The 19,423-nt window shown below is 36.9% G+C and overlaps 2 protein-coding genes across 2 annotated transcripts in view; one reads left to right on the plus strand and one right to left on the minus strand.

Moving 5' to 3' along the window:
- LOC130420935 (plexin-C1-like) lies at positions 1-6,819 on the plus strand. Its single transcript, XM_056748488.1, is given in 16 exon segments — positions 1-1,341; positions 1,344-1,498; positions 1,635-1,769; positions 1,854-1,988; positions 2,342-2,442; positions 2,563-2,671; positions 2,752-2,911; positions 3,458-3,563; positions 4,094-4,181; positions 4,513-4,539; positions 4,659-4,792; positions 4,881-5,060; positions 5,178-5,286; positions 5,585-5,752; positions 5,913-6,062; positions 6,182-6,819. Coding segments are annotated over 16 exon segments (2,583 nt in total). The 5' UTR covers positions 1-602; the 3' UTR covers positions 6,269-6,819.
- The window catches only part of cradd (CASP2 and RIPK1 domain containing adaptor with death domain), a 25,085-nt gene continuing 9,713 nt past the window's right edge, over positions 4,052-19,423 (minus strand). The window contains exons 2-3 of the mRNA XM_056748489.1: positions 16,219-16,502; positions 4,052-4,164 (exon numbers count right to left, since the gene is read on the minus strand). Of these exons, the coding sequence (XP_056604467.1) occupies positions 4,138-4,164; positions 16,219-16,502 (311 nt within the window). The 3' untranslated portion in view covers positions 4,052-4,137. The remainder of the gene's footprint in view (positions 4,165-16,218; positions 16,503-19,423) is intronic.

Consider the following 19,423-nt stretch of genomic DNA (forward strand, 5'->3'; position numbering starts at 1 on the left):
TCTGCAAGAAGAGAACGATGAGACCACTATATAAATACATTTTTAATTTGTTATAATAACGTTAGTTAATAAAAACATAGCTGTTTATTGTCCATTTTAACTTAACAAATACAACTTTCAAATGTAATAATGTTTTAGTAAATGTAAACGAAAATAACAAATGATGTACAAGAACAGTTACAGTAACGAATCCTACTGAAACCCTTTGAATGTAACTTACGTCAGTAAGTTTATATTAAATCAACACCATCGAGCACTTCCACAAACTTATTTTCACCACAAATAATTAACCAGGGTCTGAGAGTGCAAGTTGATAGGCTGCAGCCAGACCCTTCGCGCTGGGTGAGCGTCACTTCCAGCTTTGCATCTTTTAAGACGCAGCGCATTTGTGCATAGCATTGGATGCTATAACTAACAAATGATCTAAATGTGTCAATCTGGGCTGCAGATTTACGGCTCTTTTGCGCGGAAGTCATTTCACATCTCAGACCTGTTGCTTTCACTTCCACTCACTTCATCTGTAGACGCATCTCTCAGCGCAGTAGCGCTCGTTTGCTGTTGACAAGACCTCATCAATTCAGGGATTTACAAAGAAATGCAAGATGAGATCAAACTTACTTGGAATGTTTTTACTTTTTAAATATTGTATTTGCGACAATGCGCACAGCTTTGATGGAGACATACAAAACTTTGTAGTTGGTAATAACTCGTTGTTTGTTCTTACTAACAATCGTCTGCATCAGATGAGACACGACCTGACTATGGAAACATTTAAGGATTACAACGGCACACATGCAAACCCAGTTACACTTCTGGTGCCATTTGAGACGAACGGCACCCTGATCATGTGTGGACCATCTAACGGTGGATACTGTGAGATTCTTGATCTGAATGATATCACAAACAGTATTTACTGGGAATCCAGGCCGTCTCTGTTGGAGCAAAATGAGAAATCCGTGGCATTCATAGTTGACACCAGTAAAAATGATGCTTATATTTTGGTTGGAATGAAGGAAGATTCAGGAAAACCCCCGTTTTGTATTGTCACCTTGTGGAACACTTTACATTCACAACCAGGATCAATTTTCGCCAAAACAGGTGCGATATCAAGACCCTGCATTCAGACCAATATAGAAGTGGAGTTTATAGATGGATTTCAGATAACTTCGCCCAGACTCCCGTACCTGTTTCTAAACGCGAAGACTGAGACCGGGTGGCAAGCGTTCGTCCTCACCCTGAATAACGCCAAAGCACAAAAACAAGACATTCTCAAGGGCTTTAAAGGTAGCAGGTTAGAATGCTGTAAGGATGCAGCTCGTCCTATTCTCGTCGCATCTGCTCTTATCCCTCAGATAAGGCTGTATTATGGACAGGTATATTCAGTGCGCAAAACAAGAGTGATCCAGAGAACACCGCACTAGCTGTTTACGACATCAGTACTGTTGATGGCAAAGTTAAAGGAATCTGCTCCAACAGTGAAAATCCACAATGTTTGCAGGTAGGTTGCTTTTAGTGATATTTTGTATTATTGCATCCCCTACATTCATGTGTAGGCAACAGTGACCTAAAGCTGATTTTACATTATTCGTAAGTGAGTTCCATGATATTTCACTACTTTCTCATCCCATATAAAGAAGCCACAGAGTGATAAACGAATTCAACCATTGGCAGTAGTTTTCAAGTACAAGTCAATGAGTTCAGTAACAGCAGTCAGGGATGGATCCTGGATTGTCCTGTTCATAGGAACCGAGGATGGACAAGTAATAAAGGTATTTTTGCTTCACGTATTTTGCACTGCATGTAAAAACCTGCATTTATAATAAAGTTTGGATTGATTCTGTTTGTATTTCTAGCTTGTGTTGGATGAGAGATTCAGTCCAGGCTGTCCAACAGTGCTGTACAGATCGGATGTTGATCAAGAAGTGTTTCCCAAAATGCATTTAGATCCAGTAGATTCCAAATATATCTACATAGCACTGAAGAACCAGGTGAGGTTTATAATTAAACAAAGTGTTCTCTCACAGTATCACAGATCATATTATGTAGCAATCATAAGACGATTCAGCACATTTACGTTTTCAGTTAATAGCTTAAAAGTCTTTTCAGAAGAAAATATGTAAATGATTTAGCTAGTATCTGAGATATTTCTCAGTTGAGGTGTGAAAACAATGTTTTAAAAGGAATAATCTTTCACCCAAGATGTGAGTCAATTTTTCTTAATTAATATTGATGAAATGATCAATGAAAATGATGTAGTAAAAGGCACTTGTCTCTATTTATAAAAAGTATTTTTATTTGCTTATCATAAAAATGGTGTCTACTTTAACATTTATTTTATCAGATCAGAAGAGTTTCTGTGGTTCAATGTGCCAAATACAGCTCGCTGAGGGACTGCAGAGCTGCTCAGGATCCTTTTTGTGGTTGGTGTGTTAACAAGCGCAGGTCAGGGTGTTGCTATTAACCCCTTTAACATTCAAATACCAACATCCGTTTGTTTTTCCAAAAGTGTGTTTAAACTACTTGGGTCATGGGTCTAACTGATACATTGATGATTGTGTGCAGATGTACCACCAAGGATGTGTGCTCAACCTCTTCATGGGTGTTCTTCACTAAAGACTTTCTTCAGAAACAGCTGCTTTCTTTTCAGGTGGCAAAGAAATCCTCAGGAAAGGTAGATCATCATCAAGAAATGTTTCAAAATATAATAAGATTAAGACGGCAAGATTACCACCAGTGTTCTCTTTAAAACAGATTACACTACATCTGGCCATGAGTCTGGAGAGCACACAAACTCCTGCATTCACGTGTGCTTTCACCGCAGGAGGTGTGAATCTGTGTGACATATCTGATCCTGCTGCAGTTTTTCCAAACTGCTCCTGTAACATTACAGACCATCGCCTGTCTACTGGAGGTTGGTTTCTCTTCAGTGAGGTGTTCTGTTATTCAGCAATTGTCAAATATAATTGTAAGATTACAATGGGGTATATGCAACATGGGGCGATGACGTATTTCTGCTAAAATCTTAGCCAGCAAAGCCACTTCCGCTATAACAACCCTGAGATGACTTTTCACCAAGCGATACTGATAAATGAAATGAAAATTCGTTCACATTTCAGCAAACCAACAGCACCATGGCTGAACATTGGTATGTGCTTAAGTGCAAAAGTGAATTTAGCTTTTTTCATGTTTGTGAATGTGGTTAAAATATAGCTTAAAGTACTTCTTCTATTCGGTTGTCGATGACGTAGTGTTTAAATGATGTGACTCTCGTCATTGACCGTAAAACTATGTGCATCTTGAAGTGACTGAGTGAAAAACGCCATTGTTCCCTATGGAGGGTGGCTACATGCGCGGGATGTAACAGAGCTGGCTGAGATTTTAGCGGAAGCATGTCGCCGCCCTGTGTGCATATACCACATTGATTATATGTGTTTGATTTTTGTATAATAAACATCAGGATTGGAGATCTTAGCTACAGTTACTATTGACGATCAGAAGTTCACAGAGACCCTGATGCTGAAGAACTGCCCCAGCATTACGGATAATTCAACTTCTTATACACAGTGAGAGAGTTCAATTATTTTTTTAAAAACATCCTTAATTCTTATTTTAGGAGTCTACTTTTCTCCTTGCAGGTAATTTTTCAGGCATTCAAGATTACGTATTGTAAATGTTATTGGATGCATGTGTTCCCACACAATGACTAACATGTAAAAATGCTTTAATATTAGCCTTGCTTGCCATCCTACTGAGGATAACATAGTTGTGCTCAAAGAAACAAAATGTTTAAAAAGTTACTGGCATAGACTTAAATAAAAATTTCATATCGGAAACCACAGTGTGGCTTTACAGGTATTAGCTATAAATTCTTGTAACTTGATTTCAGTCAGTGACATATCTTCTCTGATGCTCAGCAGAGCGAATACGCTTATTTCATCTGCCATTTTTTCGTCTCAATTAAGTGAAGTAAAATAGTCATAAACTCGTCTCATAGTTTAGTCAGACGCCACACGGCAGGGCCTAGCATTTGTATGTTAATTCCCCCCCTTACCTCAACTTTCAACGGTGGAGTCACATTGTATCATTATTGCAGGTGTGTGCAGTGCGTCACAGCTGGATGTCATTGGTCTTCTTCCCTCAAGCGTTGTGATTGGGCCCATGAACCTGAGGCACACATACTGGTGAAATTTATAATATTAATGTATATATAAATACACAATGCACAATGCACTCTCCCTTATACCATGGTCATTTGCCAAGTCCGATTTGTGTGTGTGTGTGTGCATTTCTGCGATATAATACATTTTTTGGCAGCGCTTTAATTTCAAACCGTGATCAACCAAAACTACCTATGCATTAAACTGTATATTAATATATATTTAAAAATAGGCTCAAAAAGTGCGTTGTTGAAAAATATTGTCCCTTTTCTCCTTTTGGTTTTACACAAAATTTTGTATGGTTTAATGAGAATCGCTCTTTTCACTCGACGTTGTTTTTCTTTATCTACTCTAGGATGTATGTAAAGGGACAGATTACAATGTAAGTACACTCCACTTACTGTATAGGCCTACATGCTACAGGAATAGGATGTTGATTTTTTGCTCTTCAGAAATATAATAATATGAACGTTTTATACCTTTAAAACTTCATGTCCATAGGAGCCTGAGATTCTATCTATACAGCCAAACAAGATTTCTTTCCATGGCAGAAATAATGTTTTACTAACAGGAAGGAAGCTGGAATCTGTCACCAAAATCCGTATTCAAGGGGTTCTGGACTGCATTCCGAAAGAGTGAGATTTGATGTTTTTCTGTATTGAGGTCTGTATACGGTATAAAACTATACATACTGTATATCTGTCCACAAATGTATTTTTTCAGATCTCCAGTGTTTGATCGGTCCAGTGACAGTCTAAGGTTTCACATTCCCCCAAGTGTAACCAAAAATGCAGCGAAGGTGTGTGCTGTTACTATGGATGGTCGTTGTCATGGTTACAGCATCATCACTTATAGTTCCCAGCCCAGCTGCACAGGAATACAACCCAAAGTCAACTGGAAAAGGTATAGCTCTTTGAAGATGAGTGGAGACACACACAAAATACCCCCAACAAATGAATAATTTCTAAATTTCTTCTCTGTCTGTTTTTGATTGGCTGAAATTGTATATTTGTCAATCAGCGGTGGAAGGAAGATTCATGTGCGGGGGACCAATTTGGATGTTGTGGAATCAATCATTGTCCGTCAATCCAATAAAGAGCTTAAAACACAGTTCAACACAAACACAGGGGTAAAATGTTCTTACTTTTGCATTTAGCTACAAGTGAACTTCCTCTCAGAATATAAATATAATGATCACATTGGGTTATCTGTCATGTTGAAAATAGCTCTGGACTCTTTTATGTTTCCTAATCACACATTCGGCTATGAGTTCCTGTTTTGCTGAAGTAAATCTGTCAGTAGTGTGCTGGCATAACTGTCAAATGCACGCAATGATTATATTAATATAGTTACAGTAATTCTCACAGAACACATATTGAATGTACAAATATCTTTACAATAAATCTGATTTTTATTCTCTGTCTAAGGACATATGGTTTCACGCTCACCCTTATGATGGCAATAATCTGGTTAATTTGATGTTAAAAGTTGGAAACTCAACTTTACACTGTGCCGATTTAACCTACCAGCCTGATCCAGTGTTCATTGGATTTACAACCACACAGATAGACAATGACGTTCTAGTGATTTTAAAGGTAAACACAGATTTAAGTGATACGGTGACTGCACAGACTATGCATTTATGGATAAATCAACAACACTTCTTTTTATAAAAGAATTACAGATTATCTACTAGAATTTCTATAACCACTGTCTCTCTTTTCTTTATTTGTGTCTTGCTCCTTCCTATTTCAGAAAAATGCAGACTCGTTGAATTTGAGTATGGATGAGGTGAAAGTGTCTGGTCTACAGGAAGATCAGGAATATGAGTGTGTTTTGGAAAGTATTGCATCTTATGTCATTATGTGTAAGATTAAAGCCGTCATCCACGTCGACTCACTCACTGTAAGTTTATCTTTATGATAGTACAAAGTATGGTAACTGTCATCTCTCAATGTATTATGGAAGGGAAATGTTTAACTTCACAACTGTAAACATGGAGTTTAATAACATTTTTTTTTCAGATCTGGGTTGAAAGATCATTTTTTCTCAGGATGGGACAAAGCAGTACAAAGTATATGTTCTGTCTTAAACCACAGGACCCATCTTAAGAAGCATGGAGGAGCAATGAAAATTAAGTTTTAAGCTTCTATGATTGTAATTGTAAACGTTTCTGTAAGTATTCCCTTTTTGGCTTTTGTAATTGTCATTTAGCTTTAACACTGTGTTTAATGTGTTTTTTCCGATTTAGTGGGCAAACAAATGTATAGTTGCTTCAGCTGTTCTGCAAACAGCAGGTGGCGCTATATACTTACACAATGATTGCACAAAGAATTAAAAAACATGCTTTAATTTTAAACTTGCTTTAATGCTTTATTTGTCATGCTTTAATTGTAAACTTTAACTTTTAATTGTAAAGTTATTTTATCTCTAGATCCATCCTGTATGCAATCATAAATATTTTTTTTCCCACATTCACTATTGCACAAAGTGTATTAGTTCTGCAATAGCATGCATTTTAGCGTAGGCCTACATACTAAATTGTAAATGACCTAAAGTCCTTCAGATTGTTTTCTACAATGATGGACATTTATTTACTAGATAAAGTTCAGTGTATTTTATCAGAGAACAGTTTTAGCCTTTAGACTTTATTAAACTTTAATTTTACAGGTTCTCATAATGATCACTTATAGATTATTGACTCTAAAATGTCTTGGATTGATGTATTTGCAAAAGTTGGTTTAAATGTATATTGTTGATTAAACGTTGCTTATTTAATTCTTTCAATCTTTATGCTTTGTGGTGAATTTTTTTTTTCTACCACAACCTCTGTTTTCTGTAAATAGGTCTCTATAACCAACTGTTTTAAATGTGCTGTGAAACACATAATATTTTGCTTATCAATTTGTATAACAGAAGTAGCACAAAGAGCATTAAAATAAAAAAAGGACTCAATAAACAACCAACCCAATACTAGAGACAAAACTCTACAGTATCTAAGTGTTCAACACAGCTCATCTTTATCAGACATCTTTTTTTTCAGGTTTCTAATAATAGGGTAACTTAAGACACAGTGCAAAGTACTTTTGAAACAAGCAGCTAATTTAGAGAACTAATTTACCATCATTATTAGAAAGGCAATGCACATGCAAAGACAACAGACATTAGCACGAATAAACACACACACACACAGATTTGCACACACTCATACAATTACAGATCATACTTTTGGAGACAATTTATCAGGCGGTGACAAAAATAAAGGTATGGAGATTGCTATTACTATGGCAACAAGAAGATTCACATTCCTGAGTTCTCGCTTTGTGGAAGAATCAATAGCATATTATCCACTTTAATGTTCCAGGAAGACCGAGACACTTTCCAGTAGGTAAAAGCCACTTCGTAGTGGACCCAGATGCCTCCAAAACCTCAAAAACAGAATGACATCACCCACATTTTTTAAATAAAACAATTTGAGAAGGGGTGTTGAGAGGGGTACAGTTATAATTCAATGTTTCTGGCTAGCTGAGTCTTGGTTTCAGGCTAGCAGGGTGAATGCATCCGTTGGAAAGACTTTCAAGGAATCCAGGCATCATTCACAGAATTACACTGCGCTCAAACACGTAGATACACACAAATGGTTACACACCCCTCAATCACAGATGCAGTTTTAAACTCTCAGAAATTAACCTTGCTGGGGCTTGTGAGAAAAGGCATCTGCATCCAATAAGCCTGGTTAATACTTGTTTTCTCGCATTCTACAGAGATTTCCCAGAATCATTTCACAGTTCTGATCTCTCAGACAGAGTGCCACAGGCTGTTATTGTGTCATTGCGAATGAGATTTACGTCCTTGAATATATATAATATGGGATTGTATAAAATAATTATGGAGCAAATTTATTGGGAGCTTCAACAAACAATACTTAGCTTTAATCTGGAATCGCATAAACTGTGGAGGAGAAACTGTGCTTTATAAAAACACTACATTTTTATACACAGCCCAGTAGATAAACAGAAAAAACAAACTGTGTTAGGGACCGTGTTCAAGGATTTCACTAATATAATATTTACTCATTAAGTAAATGTCACATTTGATGAGAAAATATTACTACACAAACACACAGCACATCTCTTCACTCCCTGTTCACACAAATATGTGTGTGTGTTGAAGAGGTTATAAAACACAACAGCCTCAACAGCTTGAATAAACCCTCCAGCTATCATGACAGGCTTGTGCAGCGGTATGCTGTTGAACATTATTACACGGCTCGATGGAATGATTGATTCTGATTGGCCTACGCGACATTTGCAGGTTCGTTATTCCCAGATAACAACCCCTCAATAACACACGGTAACCCAGATGGTGCATATAATTTTGACAGGTACAGTTAAACATTACAAAAAACCCAAAGTAAACAGCTTTTCGTCGTTTGCATTCAGTAAAAATTAGCCAATAAAATATTATAAAATAGCATTTCATTTCCTGTTTTTTCTCATGTGGCAAGTAGCCGTGTAAAAAGTGATATAATGTACAAGCAGTCGGCCGTTATCACGAAATAAGCCCATTCATCAGTGTTATCACACTATCGGCGCTTATTTCTGCGATAATAACCGACTGCATTATCCCTTACTTATCAGAACTGCAATTAAATACAACCATTTGCAAGGTATTTTTCTATAGATTAAAAGTTTGATTCCCAATGTGACTAAATGAGCTGAAGCAAGAAATGCAAAGAGAGCGAGAAAAAGACCCCGTGGGGTCAGTTAAAGCCAAAAAATTACTATTTATTTACAATTTGTTATGAAAACCATCTCAACTAAAAGAAAAGTCTCCGTGCCGGACCCAAAGTTAATTTCCGTTCTGTTTGTTGATTGGTCTGCTGAGTGGCTAATAAAATAAATAATTATATTACATTTAATTTCTATTAATACTGATTTATATTCATGTTTTATTGTATTATTATTATATTAAACACATTTTTTTATTTCTATTATTAGTAACGGTTCTTCTACTGGTAATCCAAAACAATACTGCCTAAACCATATAAAGATATAATATTATTTCAATTAAACAATGACTAGTGCATTAGCTACTGTCTTTGAATTAGTACGTACATTGAGAAAAAGTTATGGTAGAATAAGAGAGAGAGAGAGAGAGAGAGAGAGAGAGAAGTAGAGGTGTAAAGAGAGTGTGCACATTAGAAGGGGGAGGAGCTGCTGATGGTGATCCTGCTTTTCTGGCGTTGTGCCCCTTCGTTTTAATCACCACTTCCTAGAAGCCCATTTCCTAGTGTGTGGAATTCTGGGAAGTCTGCTGTACTGTAGGTAATCCCAGAGAAATTCCTCTCAAATCTCATCTCCTTAGACCATGAAAGGAGACACTCTCAGTGTGTGGTGCTACCAGGAAGGCAGATGCCCTTCTGGGAACACATCTATTGTAGCTAGTAGCCAGAAAAGCATTTCGAGTGTAAAGAATAGTGTTTGATTCATTCTACACGGATTGAACACAATGAAGTTGATTTACAAAAGACACACATCCGAATCTGGTGAAAATATAAATAAAATGTTATGTCATTTAATATTAGAACTGCACAGAATTTTCATTTTAGAGATCTCACGTGACTCCGTCTGCTTCATGTTCACTCGTTTGTCTTCTCCTCAGTTAAAAATAGCCTCAAATGGTTAAACGTTGTGTATTATTATTAAGCTCAGTACTGACCCAGCATTCAATCTGGAAAGATTCCCTTGTGTGTTGGGATTGGGGCAGGCATGAGGATCCAGTCTGATGTCTTTCAGAATAAGCATACTGTTATTGCCTTGATCTCAAACACTGACAGTCACCACATGAATCTGCTCGTGTTGGATTGAAGGAGCTGCTAGAACTGCTCCCGCTAAGCTGAGATCTTTTTCTGGACAAATGGTGCTTTATTATCAGCTTGTGTTTGCTAGTGTGTTGCATATCTGAGCTCAGGGGTGCGAGAACACCGAGTACCACAATGCTACAACCCCTTGGATAAGAGGTAATCTAATAAATAACTGTCGATCGCCGGACACACACACACACACACAAAAAAAAGTTTATCTGACGATCATGCATTTCAAAAAATAAACTGAACCCAACTGCTTGGTTAAATGAACAAAGACAAAGGTTGGAACAACCCAGCATTTTGGGTTTAAATGAGCCAGCATGGGTTAATTTATAATCCAATGATGGGTTTGTCCCCATTTGACACAACCATGGGTGTAAAATAACCGACCATTTTTTTGTGTATTCTTCCTTACCCACAAGTCATTTTTCAGGTTGTTCTAAAGACACTCTGATCTCTGTTTAAGATCAATTCAGATTTTTAGAAATTAGACGATTTTGAAATAAATGCAATTTATCATGCTATTATTGCTAATAAAATAAACCTTAGACACAGAAAATATACTCTCAAAAATGCTAGATTATTTACAATCCATGGTTGGGTCAGATATAAAACAATTCTGGGTTAATTTAACACAACAGTTAAATTTGTCCCGTTTGACCAAACACTGGAATAAAAACAGAACAAGTATAGTTATTTAATTTTATAGTGATTTTTTTAATTGATGTACCTTGAATAGTTTATGAATATATTTATGAACATGAAAATGTTCAGCACAATAGCACTAACACACATTACCATAAACTCTTGAAAATACAGGTTCTTAAAGGTTCATCACATTGCCATAGAAGGACCCTTTTTAACAAAATGGGTCCATAAAGAACCTTTCTGAATCACAAAAGGCTCTTTGTGATAAAGAACTGTCCTTCAGATTATAAAAAGGTAAGAAAAAAAAACTTTGAAACAACCTTTGACTGAATGGTTCTTTCTGGAACCAAAAATGGTACAAAGAGTGTATCTGTGCACTGAGACACCACAAAATTTTTGACACGGTCAGAAGGGAATCTAAAACAACATCTTTCCAATAAATCATTTTGCTAATAATGTCTCAGGCTGCCACTGAGACCAGACGCTGAACACCCAATACTAGACTGCTTTATTACATCCCAGAATCTTAAAGCCCAACTAACAGCTGCAGTACACAAGAATCTGAGATATAGATTTAGGCTGGCATATGGGGGTTTTACGACTTGTGCTTTACCATGAAAATGGCTTGTGATGTTCTTTAAATAGAATGGCAATTGATGTGTGTGTGGTGTGTGTGTGTGTGTTTTTATTAAAACATTATAACACTTGTTTTTTTCCATGTCAGAGTAAATCACAAGGGTCATTTAGGTCGACCGTAATCTATTTTGTTATTTGGTTTGGTTGCTAAAAGGCTAATCCCTGTTTAGTCTCAGACGACACACCCAATGACCCCCCACTGTTTGTTCGCTGACGTTTATATCACACAAAACTTAAAATAACTTCAACAATCTATCTTATCTGAATTCTTTACATTATATGCATTAAAACGGTCTAATTGGTCGTTTCAAGCTGCGAAAAGCAACAGCTATTTTTTGTGTGCAGTCAAAGGTCCGGCTATGCGACTAATCCTTATCAGATCTTAAATATGCTTTCAAATCCAGTCACCACTAAATAGGCCGATACACTGCAAACCCTAACAAGCCCAAAAGACATGCCTACTGCTTACAAAACCAAGACATAAACAATCCCGGATTATATGAGAGATTTGTTATGCATGATGTTAAAAAAAGAAATGAAATCTTTTACGATGTTTACTTGTGGGTCTTTAGCTTTCATTCAAAGCGACGAGGGGCATGCGAGGATAATTCTGCAAGTGGCCTATTTGTGTGACACAGTTGCAACATTGTTTTCCTACTCTGTTGTCTGCGACAAATGTGATGGTTTGCATTTGCGCTTGTGAACAACATCATTAGCAGCGATGTTTTTATTGCTAAAGTTTGCATTGTTGCTATGACAACCAACATTGGCCTCTATCAAATCGTTATTGACTCCTTTGCTCCTTTACTGACTTTGTTTCTGTTGACTGAGCGTAATTTCTTTGAGAACCGATGTAAAATGTCTAAAAGCAAAAACTAAATTTGATACTTTTGTGAGGCATATGTGAGCCTGTTTACTAACCAGTTCAAACATCTCAAGAATTCAAAGACAAACGTAGGTCTACATTTCAGTTCAATCAACATTTTTGTGTTGATGGAGCTCCTTTGTTTCCATGTCATCGTGTCTGCCGTTGCCGACTCCTCCTGTCATATTCACGTCCTGTTATTCTTAAGCTGTGGTTGTTTTTGCTTTCGCAGTTATGAGTGGGTGGGGTCTCGGTGATCATATCCTTTGCGCGTGTGTTAGTGTGAGAATCAGCGTTCACGGCAGGGGTGAATGTGGCCATTGTGAGGCTTGCGTGTTAGCGCTTCGGGGCCGGTAAACAATCCCGTGAGACTGCGTCCCAAAGCCCTGACATCTCTGGATATTGTGTGAGTGTCTGGTTAAGTTGGTCACAGATGACAGAACTAGTAGTTGTCTCTCCAGATTCCTGTCTTTTTCTTTATCTGCCTTGTCTGGCATGCAATTATGGCTGTCGGGTACTGTCAACCAACACAATAAATCATATTTTACTGGGGCTCAGTTTGGATTTTAGGATTCATTCCATTACATTGTGACATTATTGGGCTTCAATATTCACACATTTTTGATTAATTGATCATGTATTTGAGATTTGGATAACAATTACAATTGTTCACATGTTGAATGTGGTACAGTTTATGTATCGTATACGTGTATTTATAGTAAATATGAACAGTATTTTTCGTGACATTTGGCTACACGTGCTACCGTGTTCCCGAACACTACAAATTTCAAGACCATGGGTTCAATTCCCACATACTAATACTACCATACATACGATTTTTTTGGATGAATTGTCCTGCCAAAGACATGTATGTAAACATTACATAGCATTTCCATCTAGAAACCTGTCGCAAGACGCAGAAATGCATTTTTGTCAATTACTTTATTAATAATACCAATTATTTACTAATAATATTGTCAATTTTACAGAACTTTCAGCCAGCCGTTATCACATTGTGTCTTCATCTCCTTTTGTGTTGGATGGAAGAAACTTAAATAGGTTGAAGTTACTTTTTGTACTTCAACAATGACGGGAAACGTGTAAAAACGTGAACGACATTTAGGTTATGAACAGTCTGCATTTCTTTTTCATCCTATCCTTATACTATGGGAAAGGCGTTTTAATCCATATGAAAAGATAATGCATGCAAACTTCAGGTCACTTGAGGTGCAACAGACTGTAACAAGGTCCAGTAGGAGACTGACACCTTTAGCACCAACCTTTATGCTTTATTTATCTAAAGAACCAATAAAAACCATGTAAACACAGGATCAGGAAGGGATAAGAGTGGCACCCGGATGAAGGTGTGGAACTCTGACGCTTCTCACCAGATGCGACCGGCGTGACGCGACACAACAAAATACATTAGAAACGCATTAGAACCCATAATAATAAAAAATTGTCCTCACTGGTGCTACTTTAATTGTTTTTCCGGGCTCTTTATGCTTCTCAGCTTGAACATTTTATTTATGGATCAACTAAAATGCTGACGGTCCCTGACTCCTGCGGTAGGATGTGCCGCGAGTCCTACTCACAAATTCATATTCTCAACATTCTCAAAGCTGCTTTAAAGCTTTGCCACCACACATGTATTCCCGTGGAGGCACTTTATATACCAAAAAATGCTTTTATGGGGGATGATGTGTTTTTGAACTGCATGCAAATTTTTTGAACCACTGGTCTGCAAGTACATCATTTTACGGGTATGAGTTCAACCGTCCCATCTGAAGTTTGAGATTACAATCCCCTGTGAATTTCCGAGAAGTCCGGCACAGAAAAACACGCTAAGCTGAATTTCAAACCCTTCCCAGGAAGCGGGGAACTCAGAGGACTCAAGAGGGCCTGCGTGTGTGTGAGTGTCAGGTGTGTGTAAGCGAGATCTTTGTATGTGGGTGTTTTGTTAAAGACAATCAAATCTTCCAGATATTCAAAAGAAAGAAAGAAAGAGAAGATTTTTTCACTTACAAAAAAACACTGCTGGCGGGTCAACATCAATGTTATCGGTTATAGGGTCTTTGTGACATTATAATTGTGACATTATCCGTTCACCTCAGGGACAATGGAAGCTGTTGATTGCCATTTATATTTAACTAGGTAAGTCAATTATACATCACAGTAAACTCAATTTCTAGGAAGACATTCAAAGTCTCAGGACCTACCACTATTACCACCAAGATGATAAAGCAAAATTATAAAAAAACAAGCCTGGCCAAAACAAGACCTTATTCCAGCAATACACATCTTTTTGAGGCAGAAATTTTGGTCGGCAGCTTTCTTGGGGAGGTCCTCAATCATGAACAATCTGACCATAACCATGCATCTGTTGTTTATATACACGCACAATCTAGGGGGCCCTCCAACACCCTTCTTGTTAAGAATGATGAAATATACTATTAACCACACAAACACACTGTGGTTTAATAAGTGAGCGATTAGGAAATGACCTGTGTCATATTAAACACACACCTGATCTGTAAATATTGATTGCACTTTATGTAAACAGCAAAGAATAATAACAGCGAGTGACAGATGGAGGGGAAAAATTGCAGCTGTTAGAAATAAACAGATGCAAGAGGCTGGGTTATTTGGAAACATTGATGATCTATTATTTGGAAAACGTAAGTGATATATTGTGTTAATATATAAATAGCATTTGGTAAATTTGTCTGGGTGCTGTGTACGGTATATACATTTTGTATAAAAACATACACATACATGCATATATTAAAGAAGAATATAAAATATAAAAATGACTAAACATTTGCATATAATGTAAATTATTGGTAAATATAAATAAATACATGTAAATAATTCCTAAATATGTACTGTATACATGTTCTGTATGTTTTTATAAATTCAAAATTAATAGGCACAGTACACAGACATACAGTATATTAGGTAAACACAAACTTTAATCTGGATGCGATTTATCATGATAAATCAGCCCTAATTGTTTTTATCTTAATAGTAGACTTACTTGAAAAACACATGCCAAAAACATGACCAGATGCGGAACGTTACATTATTCATGCACATATTATTATGATTATTCTCCAGTCCAAGTTACATGGAATTCAAGAATGTTTGTGTCTCTGGCCAACTCTACGACCCTTCCAAAACACATTTTTGTTTTAGTTCATGAGATACCAGAGCATTTAGGCAAAAGACATTAAAATATATATAAGATTGGTTTCCCAGACGAGCCATAATTTGTAGTGTTGTCAACATTAAATACACACAAACCCAGACCGACAGATACTTTGCACAGGCCTCATGAAAACAACACTGACGCTTCCTTAAAAAAAACGTGGCGTTTCAATTTCACAAGAGAGTTATTACTGGGTGGAAGGGTTGGGCAGAGCAGCCCCGTTTTGAATGAGAAGTAAATATTTGATCGCACATGATCATGAATCGCATAAATCAACAAGGTATATTGTTTCCAACACAGATTACAACAAGTGTTAGTGCTGGGCAAATATTGGCACCTTGACTACTCCAGTACAGATCTTATCTTATAGTTTTCCTGTAGCTCAGTGTTAAGAGCATTGCGTTTACAACGCAAGGTTGTTGGTTCAATCCCAGGGGATTGCAAATACCTATGTAAAATGTATAGGATAAAAGCAATGTAAGTCGCTTTGGATAAAAGCGTCTGCCAAATGCCTAAATGCAAATGTAATGTATATGTTATCGGAAACGAGTTTTTTAATAACTTATATATATCTATTGTTATTCACCTTAATAAAAAAATTCAATAATCATTTCAATCATTTTAACCCTAGAAATGGAAGGGGTCAAACTAGTTTTGCCATTGGTTAAGATAAAACTATGACTGGCTAATATATAGTTATCCCTGTACATTAATCAGAGCTAGAAAATATTTTAACATTAAAAACGACAGAGTAGTCATTCGATTCTTTAAGAATTCTTTTTTTTTTTACAAAAAAGTCTCAAATGTTACTTGCAATGTGTCATCACACAAACACCTGTTTAAGGACAGATGGTGGAACATCTACGGCCTGCAGGCTCTGGAGCAGCAGTTGCACCGTGGCCTTTCTTCCGTTCCTCTGCGTCCACATCACAAGACCCGCCAGCACCTGGCTCTGAATCGAAAGGGGGTGGTCGGCACAGCAGCGATACAAATCTGCCGAGGAAAGGCCCATGTCCAGCAAGATCGACTTCCACTCGGGACCGAGACATGCAGCCAGATGGTTCAGATGCTGTGTGGTTGGGACTGTCGAAAGGATCTGGTCAGGAAGGCCACATTGAACTGAAAACAAAGATGAAACGAATTATGAGTCACACTATTCTGTTTTATACTGTATACTTAAATAATTATGATACAAATAAATTAGGGAAATGTCGCAAGGAATAAAAAAAAAAACGGACTGCAAAGGCAGCTTTAAGTGCATTAAGCAATAGTTACTGTAAAGAATAACAAAAATAAAATAATGTCTAAATGATTGTATAATGTTTTAATTAATTTTTTTTTACTTCGCTATTCAGATTTAATTATATAATTACATATCACGGCAAATAAACTTTAAATATGTGTTTAAATGAACGGTAATTAATGTTGGAAGAATAAAAACTAGAAGCAATAGAAAACAACCTTCTTTGTCAAATACAAAAATGATTTAGGAGGTGGTGACCTCAACATCCAATCTTTTTTGCCTGCCCAGCGTAAAAGACACGTCATTGTTTTTGTCTGGTGAGAATAAAGATGGGCTTTATTTGATCAGTGTGGATGAATGGAGCAAAGGTCAGTTTGACAGTTTGTTTTGAGTGTTCCCAAATTCTTCACAAAATCAAGGACGTCCATTGATTTCTGTCGTGAGGTGACAGTAGTGGCCACATTCATCCATGAGAAAAACAACTCTCCATATCTAGGACCTCTTTTTAATGTTTCACTAGCACACTCGGATAGGTAGTTAGAAAAGTATTTTCTGTTTACATCGGCCATGACATGTAGACCACCTTCTCCATTTTGGCTTCAGCTGCTACAACATAAAAATGATTTGGCCCAAACTTAACTTCCTGTAAACCTCCGCTAAAAATCTATAACTGTTGAATTTAATTAAATATATAATAAAAATGAACATAAATCAATATTGCTATGAATTAAATATAAAATCAATTGACCTGAAGTTAACACAGACCTGAAGACCTTAGCGTCTTTACTCCATTAGGAAGTTAATTTTCCAAAATAATACAGTGTTATTTTTTGAGCTTAACCAATGGGAAATCTGTTTGAACATACTAATATTTACTATATATTCATTTAAAATTGTTCCACATTTTGAGACACTTAAACAGAGCTTGGGAGTAACGAAATACACGCAATATTACGTATTTAAAATACAAAATATGAGTAACTATGTTTCGTTACAGTTACATTTTAATTAGATGGTAATCAAAATTATAGTTATATCCGAAAAGTATTTAAAAAATTGTTTTTTTTATTAATATATTAATTTAGGTAAACAGTTTGGTAATTTCAACCAATAATACAATTGATTCTCCGTAAAAAAAAAAAAACGCAAGCAGCCACCCAGCACCCACAGTCAGCGTCCACTCATCACAAAACAAAATGGACGAGACAACAGAAAGATTTTATGGAAATAAGACTGCAAAAGGATGTCATATGCACTTAAATAGAGCAGTTTTTCTTTCGTTTGTGGAAGATGGTAAACACAAAGTTTTGGTTTTTCACCTCTCTAGGGTTTCTTATACTCCGAGACAACGAAGATTACTGTCGAGGTACCCCAACAATAGCAAATACAACAAAGCTGATTTTACACAGCTAGTGCTGGTTTAGCAAACATGGGATAGACTCTTAAACAGTCAACAGAGCATTAGAGCATTATATGTGCTAATTCTTTATCTGAATAAAGGACCATGAATGTCTTTGTACACAGAATAAAAATTAAAAAAAGCTAACTTTTTAACATTTCTTGAGTTATCATTTTCAAAGAAAGAAAGAAATAAAGAAAGAAAGATAGGAGCAAGAAAGAAGAAAGAAAAAAGAATGGAACGTTAAACCCTTAACCTGAGGGGGTCAGTACCCTGAAGATGGTGTAAGGGTCTCGCATAGCCAGACCTTCATTTCATACTGAATGTCTGGAACTTATTGCCGCTATCTTTGGCCAAGGCCCGCCCAAGTGGCCAAATGATTGACAGGTAAAGCAACCAATCACATTTTGTTTTGTGACGCGTCATGTTTACAGGCATGGAAATGTCCCCGCAGTAACAAACCGGTGTAAATTCATGAATGTGTCAATAGTTAACAGCATGATTATAAGTTTATGCCGTGAACCCCTCATACTTTAAAAATTTAAGCCTTGTCAATTCATCGTGATGAATTCTTATAGCAACCGTTGCGAACACGACAGCTTACTTCTTAGCTCAAACGGCTTCCTGTTGTATCCTTGTGGACCGTTAAAGAACTTGTCTCCTGGAAATCCTACAAAATTTAATCAATCAGATGACGACTTCGAACATGCTGAAGTGTTTCCAGAGAAGTGTGACTTATGCATCAGATGTTCAGCCAACGGTCTGTTGGCATGACGTCTGAGGCTGAGACTTGTGTAAGGGTAATAAAACCCAACTTCTTTAGCAAGTCCATAGTCTATTTCTAGAAATGTGTGCATAGATGCGTTGAGCACACAAAATCTTAACTAAATTAATTTAAAGTCTTTTTGAAAGGATGCTGTAAATATGAAGGATCAGAAAGAAGTTAATAGACCCATTCAAGTATATCTGTTTGTGCTTCGGTAGCTCTGTGTGTGTGTGAGAGAGAGAATTTCCTTAAACAGCCCTCTCTATCTCTCTCTCTAGAAAAAGCTAATTCGTAAATTTTGGGGAGGGTGATAGTGAACCGCCCACACTCGGCCTCTAGGGAACATGGAGCCGTTTCTACGGAAAATTCCACGAAATCTCCCAATAAACCGAAGCATGACGTCAGTTGCTCATTTATCTGAATTTAAATAGCGAAAGTAACATTTTTTGTTAATTCTGAGACCCTTACAAACAGGCTTCCACCCACGACAGATATAATCATCATCCTTATGTGAACCTGTAGGATTTAAAGGTCTAACCCATTTTGTGCATCACATTGTCCTTCACAGTGACACGAATAGCACAATGTCCACTTCTCCTGTTTCCTACCGAGGGGGAGGCAGACCAGGGTTC

This window comes from Triplophysa dalaica, chromosome 5, assembly GCF_015846415.1.
Source record: "Triplophysa dalaica isolate WHDGS20190420 chromosome 5, ASM1584641v1, whole genome shotgun sequence".
NCBI classification, from domain to species: Eukaryota; Metazoa; Chordata; class Actinopteri; order Cypriniformes; family Nemacheilidae; genus Triplophysa; species Triplophysa dalaica.